Raw genomic sequence first — 17,968 nt, forward strand, 5'->3', positions numbered from 1 at the left:
GAAATTTGATATTAAAACCCCTCTGAATGTTTTCCTTTTAATAAAATAAAAATAAACTGGTAGCTCGCCATTGTTGATGTCAATAATAACACAATGCTCATGGTGCTTAAACCCATAAAATCAGTCCCACCCAAGCACCAGCAGAGGGGGACAAAACACAAAAAAAAACACAAGTAACAAGTGGCCATGGCACTGTGCTGTCATTTTAATCTGTTTGAGCAGGGCATGTGCGTTAATCGCCTCAAATATTTTAACGTGATTAATTCAAAAAATCAATTACCGCCCGTTAACGCGATACTTTTGACAGCCCTAATATATACATAACACAATCAAACCGAATTGTTGTGGAACTCAAAATGTTGACTGGACAGTTATGGACTATGCACATTAAATCATTAGTAACATCAAATATTAGACAATACACCAAAGTATATCAGTAGCCATGTCCTTAAGTCTTTCTGATAGTTTTCCCCTTACCTTTTTACTGCAATAATATAATGAAAACCTGAAATTATGGCTTTTAGTTTTAGCCACCCCAAGATTTTAAGTGGCCCCATCTGGTCACCCCTATGAAAAATTTCTGGAGGCGCCACTGAACGCTACATTACAAAATTAGGCTTGTTTATTATTATTATTTTTTTTTTTTTTCCCCTGACTTCCATTGCAACACGAACCTGTGGTGCGTTCGGGTGTCAGCGTGAGGCTGCGAAAGAGTTAACTCCAATGTGTTGTGGCAAAGAGAGCGGTGCGCCGCCTTGCTGGAGAAGACCTCCTCCATCTCCTCCTCTTCTTTCTCTTCCTCCTCCTGCTGCTGCTGCGGCGGACTGGGAGCACCGGTCCGGTTCCGGATGACCAACCCCTCGGTACTTGTTGAACTCGGGGCCGGGCTGCGCAGCGGGGAGAGGAATGCGGCGCACTGACGCGTGAGGAAGTCGCTAGACGTGAATGACATGTCGGAGGCTGAGGAGGGCGTGAATGGATGGCATCACAACCTGGCTCGAGTAGACCAGTGACGGCGCCTCCTTTGATTTTTGGGCATCATCTCCATCTCTTCTTGAGCCCGACGCGAACAGCAACAGCAAAACCTCCCCACGGTACTGCCATGACTATTTTTATTATTCTTGTCTAGGCTTACATCACCATTACACACGTATAGCAGCTCTGGTGTGGTCGATGCGCCAAATGGAGCAAACACGCATCGGAGACTATACGGATCCATAACATTATGACCATTTGACACTAAAAAACACAAAAACATGGGCGGTTATTGCTATCGTAAGCTTATAATCCGTGTAACAGGCGGGAAAAGGCTGCTTCAAAAATAATCATCGTGCGCCTTAGTGAGTACGCATTTGCGTGCAAACACTTTGCCGGAGCCTCGTAGTGTCATACGTGAGAGAATGAAGCTCAAGTGTGTGAAAGTTGTATGACTGTGATGGACGATCGCGTTTGCAGGCCGGAAGCACTTTTTACTTGCTCGAAACAAGTATAAACAGCATAAAAACGGGCATTTAAAAACAAACCACGTCCAGCCCCTTGAAGGAAACAGAGAAGCAACATCTAGGATGTACCAAATGTAATGAAACGGACGTGTGGAATTTCAGCACTGGACAGCTCCACTGAGCGTCCCCACCCACGCACTGTGAAAAAGATCCACTGGCTCCTAAACAATTAAAAGAGGAAAAATCAAGAAAGATGAAGCTGTTTTCCTCTTGGGCTGCCATGCATGGCACGGAGCGCATTTAGCAGATTTATTGTAGCAGATACTATTATTTCTCCCTTGGGCATACTTTTGATGGGGCGTCAAATTGATGTACGATTGGGCAGACAGTGTATTTAACCAAGGTGACATTCTGTATGTACACCTGCACAATCTAATGACATCCATTATGAGAGATGTATCAGTCTTTCGGTCTTGACAAAAATATTAACACTCAGCCTAGAGTGACAGTAGCTTAACAATATGAGTATCATGAGTGTGATTTAAAATGGTGCACAAAAAGCATTGCGTTATATTTTATTCGCATTTGGACATGCCTCTAAACCTGCGTGTTGAAGACAAATAGTCATTTTTCACTTTTTCATGGTGTATTTAAAATTAAATTTTAAACTGGTATGAAAAAGTAGCGGAACCTTTTGGAATTTCTCACATTTCTGCATAAAATCACTATCAAATGTGAGCTGATCTTTGTCAAAATCACACAGATGAAAAAACAGCGTCTGCTTTTTACTAAACTAACTAACTAACTAACTAACTAACTAACTAACTAACTAACTAACTAACTAACTAACTAACTAACTAACTAACTAACTAACTAACTAACTAAAACCACCCAAACATTTAAAGTTTTTCACATTTTAATGAGGATAGTATGCAAAAAATGACAGAAGGGGGAAGAATAAGTAAAGCTAGGTTCATACTACAGGTCTTAATGCACAAATCTGATTTTTTTTATCATGTTTTTTTGGAGTGCCCATTTGGACTGCCTTTGTCCATTTGACCATTCAAGTATTAAGCATGCGCACTAATTCGCAGTCCGACACGCACTGAAGCATAAAAAAAAAAAAAAAATGACCACACATGCTGGCTGTCATCCGTCATTCCAGGGATATCATATTTTGCTTTTCAAAAAGAGGACACAAATAAAAGGCATATATAATCCCCGTTTAGGCTTATATTCAAAGTATATGGCTCGATAGCATGCACGCACTGTTCGTGCATGTCACACACACATATGAGCAGTTTGCGCCGACTCTCGGCCGTGTAAGCAATGTTGAAATATTGCTTATATGGAGCAGAGAGAAAACCGATCATTCTCAGGCTTATCCTCAACCCCTTTTTATTTTTTTATGACTGTTGTCAAGCCCGGCCCTTCCCCAAAAGCCGTGTTCAATGCAAGCTAGGCGATAATAACACACAGCTGCATCGCTACCGTAGCGTCTCTCTCGCTCTTTGATGACGTAATTGCTGCATGAATTCCGATTTGGGAGACTTGACAGTACAGACCGCAACATTCTGGAAAAATGTGGCCCAGATTGGATTTGAACCACATACGAAAGTGACCCAGATCGGATTTGAAATTGTCCAGTTCTATGCGACTTGTCTCATTCAGACCGTCAAGTTAATGCCCCACTCGAAAATTGGATTCATGCATTAAGACCTGTAGTATGAACGTAGCCTAAGCGAACCATCACATTTAATATGTTTTGCCCCCCACTTATCCCCACCCCCCACCCAGTTATTTTTTCCCCTTCTGTCATTGTCTGCATGCTATCCCCATTAAAATATGAAAACCTATAAATGTTTGGGTGGTTTAGTTAAATCAGGCACTGTGTTTTCATTTCATTATTCACAAAGATCAAATCACATTTGATGGTGTTTTTATGCAGAAATGTGAGAAATTACAAAAGGTTCAGAGACTTTTTCATACCACTGTAACTGCAGTCTTGGAGCTTTAATTTGACGTTCCAAATCTGATGAACATTGTGAGAAAATACAATAGTTTTTATTTTATTTTCCATCGTTTTAAAGGGCCAAGAGCAACAGCCCTAAATCACGCTTTTCCTTTTTGACACTTAATAGATAACAGGAGGAAGAAAACTGGTTCCCTATGACTGCTGACAAACCCTGCAAGATCAATTCAGAAGTTTTTCCAGGGCAATCTTATAATTGCTTAAATGCTTCAAAGCGCAGTTCGACAATGACCAAAGTATATTTACCCAACCATTTTTTTTTTTTTCCTAAGGCAAAGAAGTGGACGGTATGGGCCAATTTAACCAACTGACCTAAATCTAATAGAGTATGTTTTTCACTTATTTATGAGATAATTGAAGGGATGAAGAACAAATAGCAATTGGAGTTGAGAAGTAGTAGAAAACACCATTAGCATTTGGAGTTTTCAATATGTCCCAGACTTCTAGTTGGAATTGACTCAAATTTTTGGTAACACTTTACAAAAAGGGTCCTTTAATTAACAATAGTTATAAGGGGCACTGGAAATCACTCACAGCAGGGGGTGCTGAGGATCTTATTTTATTTTTCCCATCCAAAAACAGCCATTTTGGTCCAAATTTGTCATGCTCGCGCTTTTTCTCTGTACAAGTTGTGCACAATGGCAGTACACACCCATGCTGGATAGTTGACGTACTAGTGCTAGGCTACTACAAAGACAGCGTTCGATTTTACCTACAGTGTGTGTTGGAGTTTTTGTATTGGAAAGCACCCATGTTTTATTATGCAAATCCTTGCAGCTAGACGGCTTAATGACACACAAACACATTTGTATACAATAAGCCTTGGTTTAACACCCACTTTTCACAACACTCAAATAAATTGCACACAAATACCCAGCAGTGCTCTGCACAGCGGCAGCTCTACAGCAACAACAAGCAATTTCTTTCCTCACTTGGCACTATTATAAACTTTCATAATCATCTTCATGTTTGACCTCGAATTTAATTTTGGAAATTTTTGCTGTTTTTAATGAAGAAAATATCGCTAAATCCTTTTTTCACAATATTAATGCCTCCTCAGTCAGCAGTTAACTTTTCTGTTCCAATAGCGCCTTATTCAACGTGACTTGGTAGCAAGCAGGGTGTAAGGTGGTGACCATCTTATTAACAAAAAAAAAAAAAAAAAACCTTTTTCAACATTTATATTTATTCCCCGAAGTCAAATACAATATTGTTTCAATATGTTCTGTTTATTTATTTATTTGAAAAAATAAAATAAAATAAAATAAAAAAAATACCAAAACGCACTTTTTCCTCCCCAACACCAGGGGGTGCTGCAGCACTCTCAGCACCTCACTTCCAGTGCCACTGTTAGTTAATGCATTTTCAGACAATAACTAATGTTTAAGTAACACTATAATAATTCATATAATTTCTTATCTAACATTTATTAATGTGTTAATTAACATTAGTTCATGCTTAACCAGATAGTAACTAATGGTGCTAAAAGTGCATTTTTGCATGTAACTGTTGAAGTTAAGATGTCACCTCGAATAATGATTTATTGTTTTCAATAAAATATGTACAAGTCTTTGGTTGTGATTACTTCAACTTCATTCATTTGAACTAATAATGGTTCAGCTTATCTGTTACCCAAGCATTCAGTAATGGTTAATTATTGTTAAGAGGAGGCACTTTACAAGTTTATAATTTCTTATTTAAGGGGCACATGTGCTATACTTTACAATAAGGGTCCAAACAGTATTCAGTACTAGTAAGTAAGTAATACTTAGGTAATTAACGTTAAATAATACTGTACTTAAAGTTGGGTTTGTAGCACCCAATGACTCACAGAGCTGATGTTTCCCAATTTGGAAGGATATATTCACTTACTTGGACTAATATACATTACCATAACTGTTTTAATGTACTAATGTAGATGTGAATTAATGTTAAGTATTGCATTATATTAATTTTTAAAATGATACTTAACAATTATTTTAGATACTGTCTGATTATGCATTACGTAATCTTAATTAATATATTAACAAATGTTAGGGCATTATATGAATTATTATAAATTTAATTTTACTTTAACTTTAGTTATTGTCGAAATGCATTAACTCATGTTAATAAACGTTATTGTAAAGTATTACCAATTTTTTTCAAATAAGTATTACAAAGTACAACATTTATTCATTGTTCTTACCGTATTGGCCCTGATTATAAGATGACCCCCTCTTTTTCAAGACTCAAGTTTGAAAAAAAGACTTTTTGAAAACCAAATTAATTTTTATACAGAAAATAATTACAATACATCGGAAACAAATGATTATAACAATATATTTGAGAGAAAAAGCATGTTATTTTGCCTCATTCAAATCCTAATATCTGAACATTTAAATATGTTAACTAAAGTGCAATCACATTCGTAAATGAATGGCTTCTGGTTTTTGAAATGTAAACAAACCAATCTTGTGATAAAACAACAAAATTGCAATAACTGCATTAACCATCAAAGTGAAGTCTAACTGTAACTGTAGTCTTGAAACAAATCTGAATAAGGAAAAACATTGCAATAAAATAATGCAAACTTGAGAGTAGCTGAGATGTCATGATTGAACATCGCTTTAATGATATCTGGCGCCATCTAGCGTCGTGAATGTGTATAATGTCTAGACCACGAATATAAGACGACCCCATCTTTTTCAATCTTATTTCAATGCAAAAAATGTCGTCTTATATTCGGGCCAATACGGTAAATTGTCCCATTACCTCTTTTTCCTCTTAAAACGGGGACAAACATTGCATGCAAACAGCTGTAATTCCTCCACCAGTCACTTGATATGGCTGTATAGACAATTAAATGAAAGCTGAATGTCTTAAGTTGAAGCATATATTCTTTGTTACATTCAAATTTATATTTCTGGTGTTTAGAGCCAAAAAGAAGAATTGTGTGCAATATTTATCCTCATGATTCAAAAAACTACTTCAACATTGTCTCATTGCCAGACGGTCATCATTTGTTTAAAAAATCTGTTGCAGTTTCGCACTAGTGACAAACATTGTACACACTAATGACCTTTTTAAAATTCCTTTTAGATACAAATATGACAGAAAACATGGCCAAGGGGACTCCATAGTCGTGGGTTCTCACCTGCTTTGCCAATTGCAAGGTATCATGGAGAAGTCCTTGGCGGAGTTCAACAAGGCTGGGTCTCAGTCCATGTCGTCGCTACCACCTGAGCCGGTGGACATCGTCCGCAGCAAGTCGTGTTTCAGGAGGGTCCGCCTCAACGTAGGCGGCCTCCCACATGAGGTCCTGTGGCGAACGCTGGACAGGCTCCCACGGACGCGTCTGGGCAAACTGCAAGACTGTAGCAGCCATGAGTCTCTGATGGAAGTGTGCGATGACTACAACCTGGACGAGAACGAGTACTTTTTTGATCGACACCCGGGAGCCTTCACGTCCATCCTCAACTTCTACCGCACGGGAAAGCTGCACATGATGGAGGAGATGTGCGCCCTGTCCTTCAGCCAAGAATTGGACTACTGGGGCATCGACGAGATCTACCTAGAGTCCTGCTGTCAGGCCCGGTATCACCAGAAGAAGGAGCAGATGAACGAAGAGCTCAAAAGAGAGGCGGATAATTTAAAAGACAGAGAGGGGGAAGAATTTGACAACACATGTTGTGCGGAGAAACGTAAAAAACTGTGGGACCTCCTGGAGAAACCCAGCTCCTCTGTTGCTGCAAAGGTAATAATCAGAGATCAATGTGTGTAATTATACCAATAGTTTAATGTATTGAATTTTGATACAGCAAATATTGTTATGGTTTATGAACTTCATCAGATGTCCAAAAACAGGTTTTTTTTTTGTCTGGGGTCCACATTATTGCTTATGATTGAGATTCAGTGGGGAGGGGGGTAGTAACGTAGGCACAGTTCCTGGCACATATTTGTTTATCATTACTAGACGTTTGCAAATACAAAAAGTACTTTACACTTTGTTTTAATGTTAAATACCAGAGATACAGTGATATGAAAAAGTATCAGAACCTTTTGGAATTTTTCACATTTCTGCATAAAATCCCCATCAAACGTGATGTTATCTTTGTCAAAATAATACAGATGAAAAAACAGCTACACTAAACTAAAACCGCCCCAAAATTTATAGGTTTTCATCTTCACACATTTAGGTTATGCTACAGAATCTCAATGGGGTTGAAGTCTGGACTTTGACTTGGCCACTCCAGAACGTGCATTTTGTTCTTCTGAAACCATTCTGAAGTTGATTAAGTTCTGTGTTTTGGATCATTGTCTTGATGAGGCATCCGACCTCTTTCAGCTTCAACTGTCTGACAGACGGCCTCAGGTTTTCCTGCAAAACATCCTGATTAACTTTTAAATTCATTCTTCCATTAATGATTGTAAGTTGTCGTGGCCCCGAGGCAGCAAAACAGCCCCAAATCATGATGCTCCCTCCACCATGCTTCACGGTGGGGATGATGTGTTTATGTTCGTGAGCTGTCCCATTTTTCTTCCACACATGACGTTGTGTGTTACTCCCAAACAATTCAACTTTGGTTTCATCAGTTCACAAAATGTTTTGCCAAAACCTGTGGACTGTCAAAGTGCCTTTTTGCGAACATTAAACGAGCAACAATGTTTTTCTTTTTAAGACAGATGTGGCTTCCTCCGTGGAGACCTCCCATGAACACCATTCTTTGCCATAGTTTTACATATAGTTGATGTGTGCACAGAGAAATTGGACTGTGCCAGTGATTTCTGTAATTCTTTAGCTGACACTCTAGTGTTTTTTGTTTTTTTTTTCCTCTCTGAGTATTCTGCTCTTGGCGTCAACTTTGTTGGACGGCCACTGCATGGGAGAGAAGCAACAGTGCCAAACTCTCTCCATTTATAGACATCTCTGACTGTCAATTGATGAACATCCAGACTTTTGCAGATGGATTTGTATCCTTTCCCAGCTTTATACAAATCACCAATCCTTGATCGCAGGTCTTCAGAAAGCTCTTTTGACTGAGCCATGATGCACATCAGACAATGCTTCGCATCAAGACACTTCTTACCAGGTGTGTGTTTTATAGTGGGCAGGGCAGCTTTAAACCACTCATCAGTGATTGACAGTGACACCTGACTTAAATTGTTTGGTAAAAATTGGTTTCGATTGCTCTTTAAGTCTCCTTAGGCAGAGGTTTCACCTAATTATTTCCCCCCTTCTGTCATTGTTTGCATGCTATCCTCAGTGAAATATAAAAACCTATAAATATTTGGGTGGTTTTAGTTAAAGCAGACACCTTTTTTTTACATCTGTGTGATTTTGACAAAGATCAGATCACATTTGATGGTGATTTTATACAGAAATGTGACAAATTCCAAAAGGTTAAGATACTTTTTCATCCCACTGTAGTCTATTTTCTAATAACAATAACATTCTTGGTAAGAAACTGTAAAGGAAAGAAACATCTGGTGATTGACACGAGCATTTTTTTTTTTTTTTTTTTTTTTAAACTTTGTTTTTATTGCGTTCCAGCAGTAACAGTGTAGAGCATCAAACATAACAAAATGACCGACACAAATAAAATTTTAAAAAAAAGAAAAAAAAAAAAGGAAAAAAAGGAGCGAGCCATCCAGGGTTTGTCTGTAGGGGTATACGAACATAGGTATCCCATCCTTAGTTAAAAAAAAGTTTCCATTTCTCCCAGTATCTTTCACATTTTTCGGCTGAGTTTCTTAAGGAAAAAGCCATCCGCTCCATAATGTAAATCTCGTGTATTATGTCCATCCATTCCGTGACAATAGGTGGTATTTCTTTTAACCACTTTTGAGTTATTGTTTTCTTGCTTGCAGCTTGCAATATCTGTAGGAGGTGCCTGTCTCGTTTTGTAAAACCATTTGGGATATTACCAAAAAAAAAAAAAAAAAAACATATTAAAACTTGCTACTAATTTTAAACACAAAATCTTCTCAGAAACCATCGCTACATGTCTCCAGAAAGAGGAGATCTTGGGACACTCCCAGAAGATATGGAAGTGGCCCACAGATGAACTTCCACATTTCCGCCAACATTTACCATATTCAGAGTTTTTGCTTTGGAGTTCCTTTATTCTTGGTGTAATGAAAAAATGCATAGTATTCTTCCATGTGAATTCATGCCATAAATCAGAGCTAGAGGTAGTAGCCACTGTTTTACATATGTTTGACCATTCTTCATTGGAAAGTTCTATTCCCGCCTCCCTTTCCCATCTGAATTTGATGTATGTAGTGGTGAGGTTTCTCATCCTGTGTAGTGCTAAGTATGTTTTAGAGATCAGTTTTTTGGTGAGTGTGCCTCTTGAAGCATCCACAAAGATAGTAGTTATTGGGTTTCTGTCTAAAATGCTTGTGTTAAAATAGTGGCGTAGTTGAAGATATCGAAAAAAGTCGGTCTTCCCCAGACCATATTTGTTTACAAGTTGTTGGAAAGAGTAAAGGTTACCTCCTGATGTTAATGACCAATATGCGGTGATGCCTATGCTACACCAGTGTTTAAAACCACCGTCAGTTTTTGTGGGAGTAAAGTCAGTGTCATACGCCGGCCACTGTAAAACATTTGCATCCTTTTCAATAGTTTTAAGTATACCAAGCCATACTTTTAGTGGCACTCTAGACCAAGTAGAAACTTTATCCAAATAAAAAGCCAGTAATACCTTATTCCCCAGTATAGATATGATAGGAATGTGAATTTGTGCTTGGTCCATTTCTTTCCACCTAGCATCGTACGCGGGGTCACACCATGTAATCAACCTTCTAAGTTGTGCAGCTTTATAATAATTTTCCAAGCATGGCAAAGATATGCCTCCGTCCATTTTAGTCAACTGAAGTGTAGCATACTTTTTTCTAGGTCTCCGATGGTTCCAAATAAAATTAGAGATTAATTTATTCCATTCGGTAAATTATTTAGTGTTCACCTCGACTGGGAGAGCCAGAAAGAGGTATAGAAACCTGGGGAATATAATCATTTTTATTAAATCAATTCTTTTATATAAATTAATTGGCATGATGGACCATCGGTTCAAATCAGCTTTAATATCACCTGTAAGGGAAACAAAATTTTGCCTATAAATATCATCTAGGTTTTTAGGTATACAGACTCCCAGGTATTTAAACTTGTCATTCCTCCAATTACCTTTTAGTAGTGCTTTAACTTGTTTACTAGGGTTATACTGAAATGAAAGAATTTGGGTTTTGTGGTAATTAAGTCTATAACCGGAGAGAGAGCCAAACCTGTTTAAAATGGATATTAATACTGGTATGCTTTTTTTCCGGTCTGGTGATGGTCACCAACAAATCGTCTGCGTATAGGGAAATATTATAATCAAAGTTATATATGGAAACTCCTGTAATATCCTCACTTCCTCTAATAGCTTGGGCCAATGGTTCGATGAAGAGCGCAAAGAGTGCTGGGCTTAGCGGGCAGCCTTGTCGACGGCCACGCTCAAGTTTAACTGTATTGGACAAATCCCCATTTACCTTAATTCTGGCTTTAGGTGTTTTATATAACGACCTAAGACAACTGATTACTTGTTCCCCAAAACCCAGCCGTTTTACAGTTAGGACTAAAAATTCCCAACCAACAGAATCGAACGCCTATTCCGCATCCAAGCTAAGTACAACTGATTCCATCGTTGTCATTCGATCAATAACATATAGGGCACATTATCATGAATTTGTCTGTTATTCACGAAACCTGTCTGGTCGGTGTTTATTAAAAAGGGGACGATAGTTTCCAATCGTTTAGCCATTATCGTTGCAAATATTTTATAATCTGTGTTTAGTATTGAAATAGGTCTGTATGAGCTACATTCTGTCCGTTCTTTCCCTGATTTTGGTAACAAAGAAATACGTGCATGTTGCCAAGATGGTGGTGGAGTGCCACCTCCTAAAACGTGATTAAAACATGATTTTAGCAAAGGTGTAATAGAGTGTTTTAGACATTTGTACCATTCAGAAGGATAGTCGTCCGACCCCGCCATTTTATTCCCCTTCAGGTTCGACAAAGTTTTTTAAATTTCCTCCTTTGTTATCTATCGTACTAACATCTCATTCTGCTCCGTACCAATTGAAGGTAAATCAAGAGAGGTTAGGAAACATCTTGTTCGCATCCATTGGGGGCTGAGTATATAATCTGCAATAATAAATCACAAAAGACTGTTGTATTTTTCCTAAAATATGTTCCAATTTGTCAGTTTCGACACTAGCAAAGTTGAGTGAAAAAATTTAAAATGTACATAGTTGATATCAATATTAAAACTATTAACAATTTCAATTATTATTAATTGTTTACATCAATTTTAATAAAAGCCTAGGAAATAGAAGGATGAAATCAATAAAATAAAATGTAACACTGATACACTGACGTTGTAGTACACTGCAAAGACACGCCTCCTTAAAACTAGTTAATTTCTGTTGTTTTCAGCATAAATCTATTAAAAATAAGTAAAATTTTCTGCCAGTGCTTAAAGTAAGTTTCACTCACTTATATTTCTTGGAACAAGAAAAATAGCTAGCTGAAAATAAGCTTAACAGACTTATTTTGAGCAATAAATTAGTATATTTAATCTTTAAAAAAGCTTTGAAATGTCAGAAATGTTCTTAATTCATGCATAGATATTGTTCAAAAACATTATTTCAAAGCAATTCTTTCTTGATTTAGGTGAAACATTACCAACTTTTAGATGTTTGGGCTTAATAAGAACAAATAGCAATATTTACTTAAAGTAAGTGGAATAATCTGACACATTAATGTAATAACCCGTCTTTAACACTCAAAATAATATAGGGAAAGTAATTGGACTAGATTTAAGAAAAATAATCTGATTAAAACATTAAAAATTTGCAGTGAATGAGTGATAGATTAACTAGCCAGCTCTCATGTCAATCCAGGTGTTGAAGGTGACGGAAACAATATATTGACAAGGAGGCCATTTCCACAGTAGATTGTTCTGGTGTGAGTTTGAAAGACTACCACCCGTCGACAGTCCATAAGTAGTCCCCTCCTCACCTTTGCCCTTAGTGTGAAGCGGTTTGCTTGCGAAAACCCAAATGTTAAAAACACTTAAATTGTGATAGAAGTAGGGGGCCACATAGGGCCAGTTCAAGGGGTGGTCAAAGAGCCATGGCAGGCTCACAGGCCATAGTTTGGTGACCACTGAATAACAGCAAGCAAGCACTTCCATTAAATTCATTGAGTAGCATACTTAGTATTGGTGGAATATAGTGATTGACAATGTTGCAGACAGTTACTTAGTGATGCTAGGAAATGGTAACGTCAAAAAATGAAAATGACTGCACTCATGTAATTTTACATGTGGAAAACAAATTTGGCAGTCAAATCTGGCTGTTTCCGTCATTATTTTTTTTAACCATTACATAGTTATTCCAGCCAAATAATGCAACAGGGAACGGCCACCTTCACGACCATAATTGATGATCATGTCTATCTTTCTAATGCTGCACCAGCTAGTACATGATGACAGAATGACAGTCTGGTCACACGGCAACAAGAGAATAGAAAGCCTACAGAATGCATGCTAAAAGAGTGCGAAAATTTGCAGCTCATTCTGGGTGTGAAATCACCTTCTGTTTGTTTGTATTTTTTTGAGGGTGGGTGGGGCACAGGCAGCTGAGAAAGGAAGACTAATTAGGATCAAATTTAATAATAATGCCTTTCAGTGTGGAAAATACGGTGTGTACGGTTCATGTAACAGTCACTTGCTGTAGTATTTTATAACACCTTCAACTCTTGTATTGTGGTAGAAATCTGCCCATATTTTGTATCAAATTGGTTCTGTGATTTAAGTTTAACTTAATATATTTAATTTTGAGGGAATCTGACCTTTTAACCAGATTGCCGGAATCACGGCAGCCGAACAGCCAGACCCGTGCTGGCGCAGCTCCAAAGACCCAGCCAGCGAAATCCCGACAACTTGGCAAAAAGGTCACCTTAATCTTAACCGCTTGTAATGACTCAATTTTGAAAGCTAGGACAAGGGTTAAAAACAAGGGTTGACAATTTATTCAGGTCAACAGCAATCAAACGGCAAGGCAAAACAGCAACAGACCCAGGCGAGGAGGCAGACTGGTTCCAGGGTCGCCATATCACAAGTCAACTAAAAGATTCCCGAGCAAAAAAATGACAAATATTTGTTAAACATTCAGTCTTTTTTAAGGCTCTCACAGGGCGGGCCGTGGGCAGGAAGAGGTGTGCAGGGGTCGCGTTAAACGAATATTTTCCGTCGTTGACCGATTTTTTAAAACGGTGACGGAAAAAACTGAAGTCCATCCGTCATTTTGACCGGTTGCAATTCACACCCCAGACCACAGGGTGGTGAGTGAGCATATAAATTACCTATTGTCTCTCTTGATGCATGACGTCGTTGGCCTTACTCTGAAAAAATGTCAAGGCAACTGAGTGTCCGAAGTTTCTTCAAAAAGCCCCAAAACGACGATGGTGTTGATAAAAGAGGTGAAAAAACAGGGACTGCACAAGCGGGCACGCAATTCAAGTCCATGCGCACCAGGAGGAAAGTGTGAGACTGAACTGTTAATTTCATTGTTCCATATGCTACATATGGTAGGCTACCTACTTACTGGGGCCTCAGTGACGTTTCTTATTCTCGCTGTATGATTATACAACTTTAACATTTGTTAACAATACGCTCTGTGTGTAGTATCATCCATCGCTTTTCCTTTTTAAATGGGCACTTATAAGCGACCGCAAGAAGTAACAACGGGAACATTTTTAAACAGGCATTTCACGGGAGAGCATTTCGACTCTTCGGCCAATCATATAGCGAGAGCGAGTGGATAGTGAGGGGAACGCGCACGGCTCTTAAGTGTCTCTGTCACGTGGCTGTCGTAGCCGGTGTAGGCGCTTGAACCTACACCGGTAACGCGCTCGGCCAAATGGACACACAAGTACGGAAGGTGAATTATGCCAAACAAAGGGTCACCACAATGTCATTATCATCATTTTAAAAATTTAAGTGACGGGTAAAAATAGATTATGACCGGATTTTTATGACCCTGTCAGTCAAAATGACAGACAACGAAAAAGTCTAGCACAACCTCTGGAGGTGTGTGTTTGGGTCTACTCCTGTTGCAGATTTGGGCGGTCAAATTTGTGTGTCACCATTGCTGGGTCATGGTTAATGAAGCAACTGAGGTGGGAGTTTTGGCGCACCTCACTGTCTGAGAGGCGTTGAGCTATCAAACTTCTTTTTGTTATCGGGTGTTGTGGTAGTACAGGACGTCCCGCCATATGTTCTGGACTGTCCTGAAGAACTGATTGCAAGGATTGTGTTGCAGACGTGGGCTTGTAGATGTCTTGCCTATCACCTGGTAGTCAGTGTCAATCTTGTTCAGTCAGCTGCATGATGCACGCGTTGGGCTTCCGTGGTCAGAAGATGTCATGTATCGCTCATGCCCTATGTCAAATATATTCTGTATATATTATATCATAGTTTCCCTTAAACTATGATATAAATGCTATTTATTTTATATTAGGTACATTAGAGTTATACAAACAGTCAAACAGTAAATACTGTACGAGAAAAGATACTATTCCTTCAATTTGAATATGATTTAAATATTAAACCTCTGCTGTATATACTCTTTTTTGGTCAAGATTGTCCCGTTTTCAGATTTGAATATATATTAAAAAGTACCATTGATTTTGCATACCCAAACTTGAAAATGGGTCAGTTTTGAACCGAACACAATACAAGAGTTAAAAGTAGCGCTGGATCGTCACCCAACCTAAATGATCATCTCATTGGAGGAGAAAGTTGTTGAGGGTGGTTGTTGTGAAATTAGTCGCACGAGTGCAGAACAGGTCGCTTGAAGATTATGACTGTTACTGGTTACACTTTATTCGAATACGTTACTAGTATATGATAGTTTCGTAAGACTGTCAAATCATGACATGACCCGTGTCACGAATATGAATGAATGCTAATGACAGATGTCATTAATTGTCATTCAGAAAACTATGTCCCATGTGATACAAAGTTTGACATTGTTTCAAATTTTTTGGGGTAAGGGTTAGGGTAAGTGTTTTGGGTTAATGTACGGACACTTAATGACATCTGTCGTGAGCATTTATTCATGTTCATGACAGGTGTCATGTTATCATTATGGTAGTCTTATGACACTGTCATAAGTAGCATGCCAAAAAAAATTGTTCCTCTTACCGTGTTGACCCGATAAATACTGCATTGTCTGTTGGAAAGTAGAGTCTGTTACAGTAGACAGCTATTCAAAAGTTGACAATTAAGACCTTTAACCCTTAAAGGGTTAAAAACTTCAATATTAGCAATTATTAATAATTATTAGGGGTGTCAAACGATTAAAATTTTTAATCGAATTAATTACAGCTTAAAAATTAATTAATCGTAATTAATCGCAATTAATCGCAATTCAAACCATCTATAAAATATGCCATATTTTTCTGTAAATTATTGTTGGAATGGAAAGATGAGATACAAGATGGATATATACATTAAACATACGGTACATAAGTACTGTATTTGTTTATCATAACAATAAATCAACAAGATGGCATTACCATTATTAACATTCTGTTAAAGCAATCCATGGATAGAAAGACTTGTAGTTCTTAAAAGATAAATGTTAGTACAAGTTATAGAAATTTTATATTAAAATCCCTCTTAATGTTTTCGTTTTAAGAAAATTTGTAAAATTTTCAATCAAAAAGTAAACTAGTAGCCCGCCATTGTTGATGCCAATAATTACTTACACAATGCTCATGGGTGCTGAAGCGTATAAAATCAGTCGCACCCAAGCGCAAGCAGAGGGCGACAAAACTCCGAAAAACACAACAAGTACACATTTCACTGTGCTGTCATTTTAAATGTTTGAGCGGAGCATGTGCGTTAATTTTGTCAAATATTTTAACGTGATTAATTTAAAAAATTAATTACCGCCCGTTAACGCGATCATTTTGACAGCCCTAATAATTATATATATATATTTCATTTTAATTATGAATCATCATTGGTTTTTGTATTACTGTACTTATTATAACTTTAAATAAGTCAAAATGGATAGGACTGTCAGTAGCAGCCAATACGTTCTATAAGGTGCCGTGTAAGGGTTGAAAAAAAAAAAAAAATCATTTTTTGTGCATGAAAGGGTTAACAAGGTATTTTAAAATTAATAGTTGATTTTAAGTTTTTTTTTGAGAAGCACTTAAAACATAACTCATAAACATAAAATGTTTCATAAACATTGAAGTACGATTTACACTGTATCATTAGATTTCTGTTTCTCTGGCATAACATTGAGATGCTCTATAACTGACTTGTGTGAGATTGACTGTCTTTGTCACTATCATTATTTTATGACTCCTGCAGCACTGTGTTCCTAGATTTCGTGACTATTATAAATTGTTCGTGCTTCCAACAAACAGATCTAGATTTCAAACAGGCCATTAATGTTTCCTTTCTACTTTGATAAAATTGAAAAAGAGCTAAATCAAATGGGAAATTATTTCAGCGAGAATATTTAAATTTATAGATGGAATCAGGTAAAATTAATGTTGTGTTGAATATCCTTATTTTTGGTACAGGATCGAGACTGAAAATATTCTTGCGTGATATCGTGTATTTACAATCTAACTAAGGTCGTCGCTTTTGTAAAATGCTTTTGTTGCATCCGCATAGAAACATAAGAGAGCACCGAACAGGAGACTGCTGTGCAATTCCAGCTTCATGTTAGGATTGTAACCATGGCAACAAACCTCCAGCAAGTGCATATTGAGCCTGGGTGGAACAAAAAGGGTGGTTACTTGAGTTAAATATAGGTTATTTCCCCTGTAAAATAGAATTCAAAATATAGTAGTACTGGTGTTGGTATAATGTTTTACACAGAACTCACTAAAAAGGGAATAATTTTACTGTCACACCTGAATCAATTTGTTGAATGAATGTATTCTTGTTGGTGAATATTACAATACTACGTTTTATTAGTGTTGTGAAGTGTGCTTGTGCTATTATTTTAATTAACTTATAACATATGCTTTACCATAGACTTCATAATGACATTGACGGGACAATGGGTGCAGGGCCGATTAATTGGGGGTCTGCACTGTTGGCGTGGCCGTCAAAGCTGACCAAGTGGAATCACAGACAAAGAGCTTTTTTCGTTGAAAATTCTTGTGAATAAATGCTTCAATTCCTGAAGTCCTTAGATATGGACATAAAACAGTCTCAATTCTTGGTTAAAAACAAAGAAACAAACAAACAAAAAACGTGCAGTTAGCATTTATTTTACGTAAATATGTCGAATTACGCTGCTAGTCTGTCAGTCAATGTGGCAGCCGCCATATGTAAACAGAGATTTTCCGGTGAAAATTCTTGTGAATAAATGGTTAAATTCATGAATTCTTTATAGATATGGACGTAAAACAGTCTCGATTCTTAGTTAAAAGCAA

At 37.6% G+C, this 17,968-nt stretch overlaps 1 protein-coding gene across 1 annotated transcript in view; it reads left to right on the plus strand.

Annotated features, from left to right (window-relative positions):
- Positions 1-787: 787 nt before the first annotated feature.
- kcnb1 (potassium voltage-gated channel, Shab-related subfamily, member 1) overlaps positions 788-17,968 on the plus strand; it is a 173,773-nt gene continuing 156,592 nt past the window's right edge. The window contains exons 1-2 of the mRNA XM_057846929.1: positions 788-1,094; positions 6,556-7,210. Coding sequence (XP_057702912.1) covers positions 6,635-7,210 — 576 coding nt within the window. The 5' untranslated portion in view covers positions 788-1,094; positions 6,556-6,634. The remainder of the gene's footprint in view (positions 1,095-6,555; positions 7,211-17,968) is intronic.

This window comes from Corythoichthys intestinalis, chromosome 9, assembly GCF_030265065.1.
Source record: "Corythoichthys intestinalis isolate RoL2023-P3 chromosome 9, ASM3026506v1, whole genome shotgun sequence".
NCBI lineage: Eukaryota > Metazoa > Chordata > Actinopteri > Syngnathiformes > Syngnathidae > Corythoichthys > Corythoichthys intestinalis.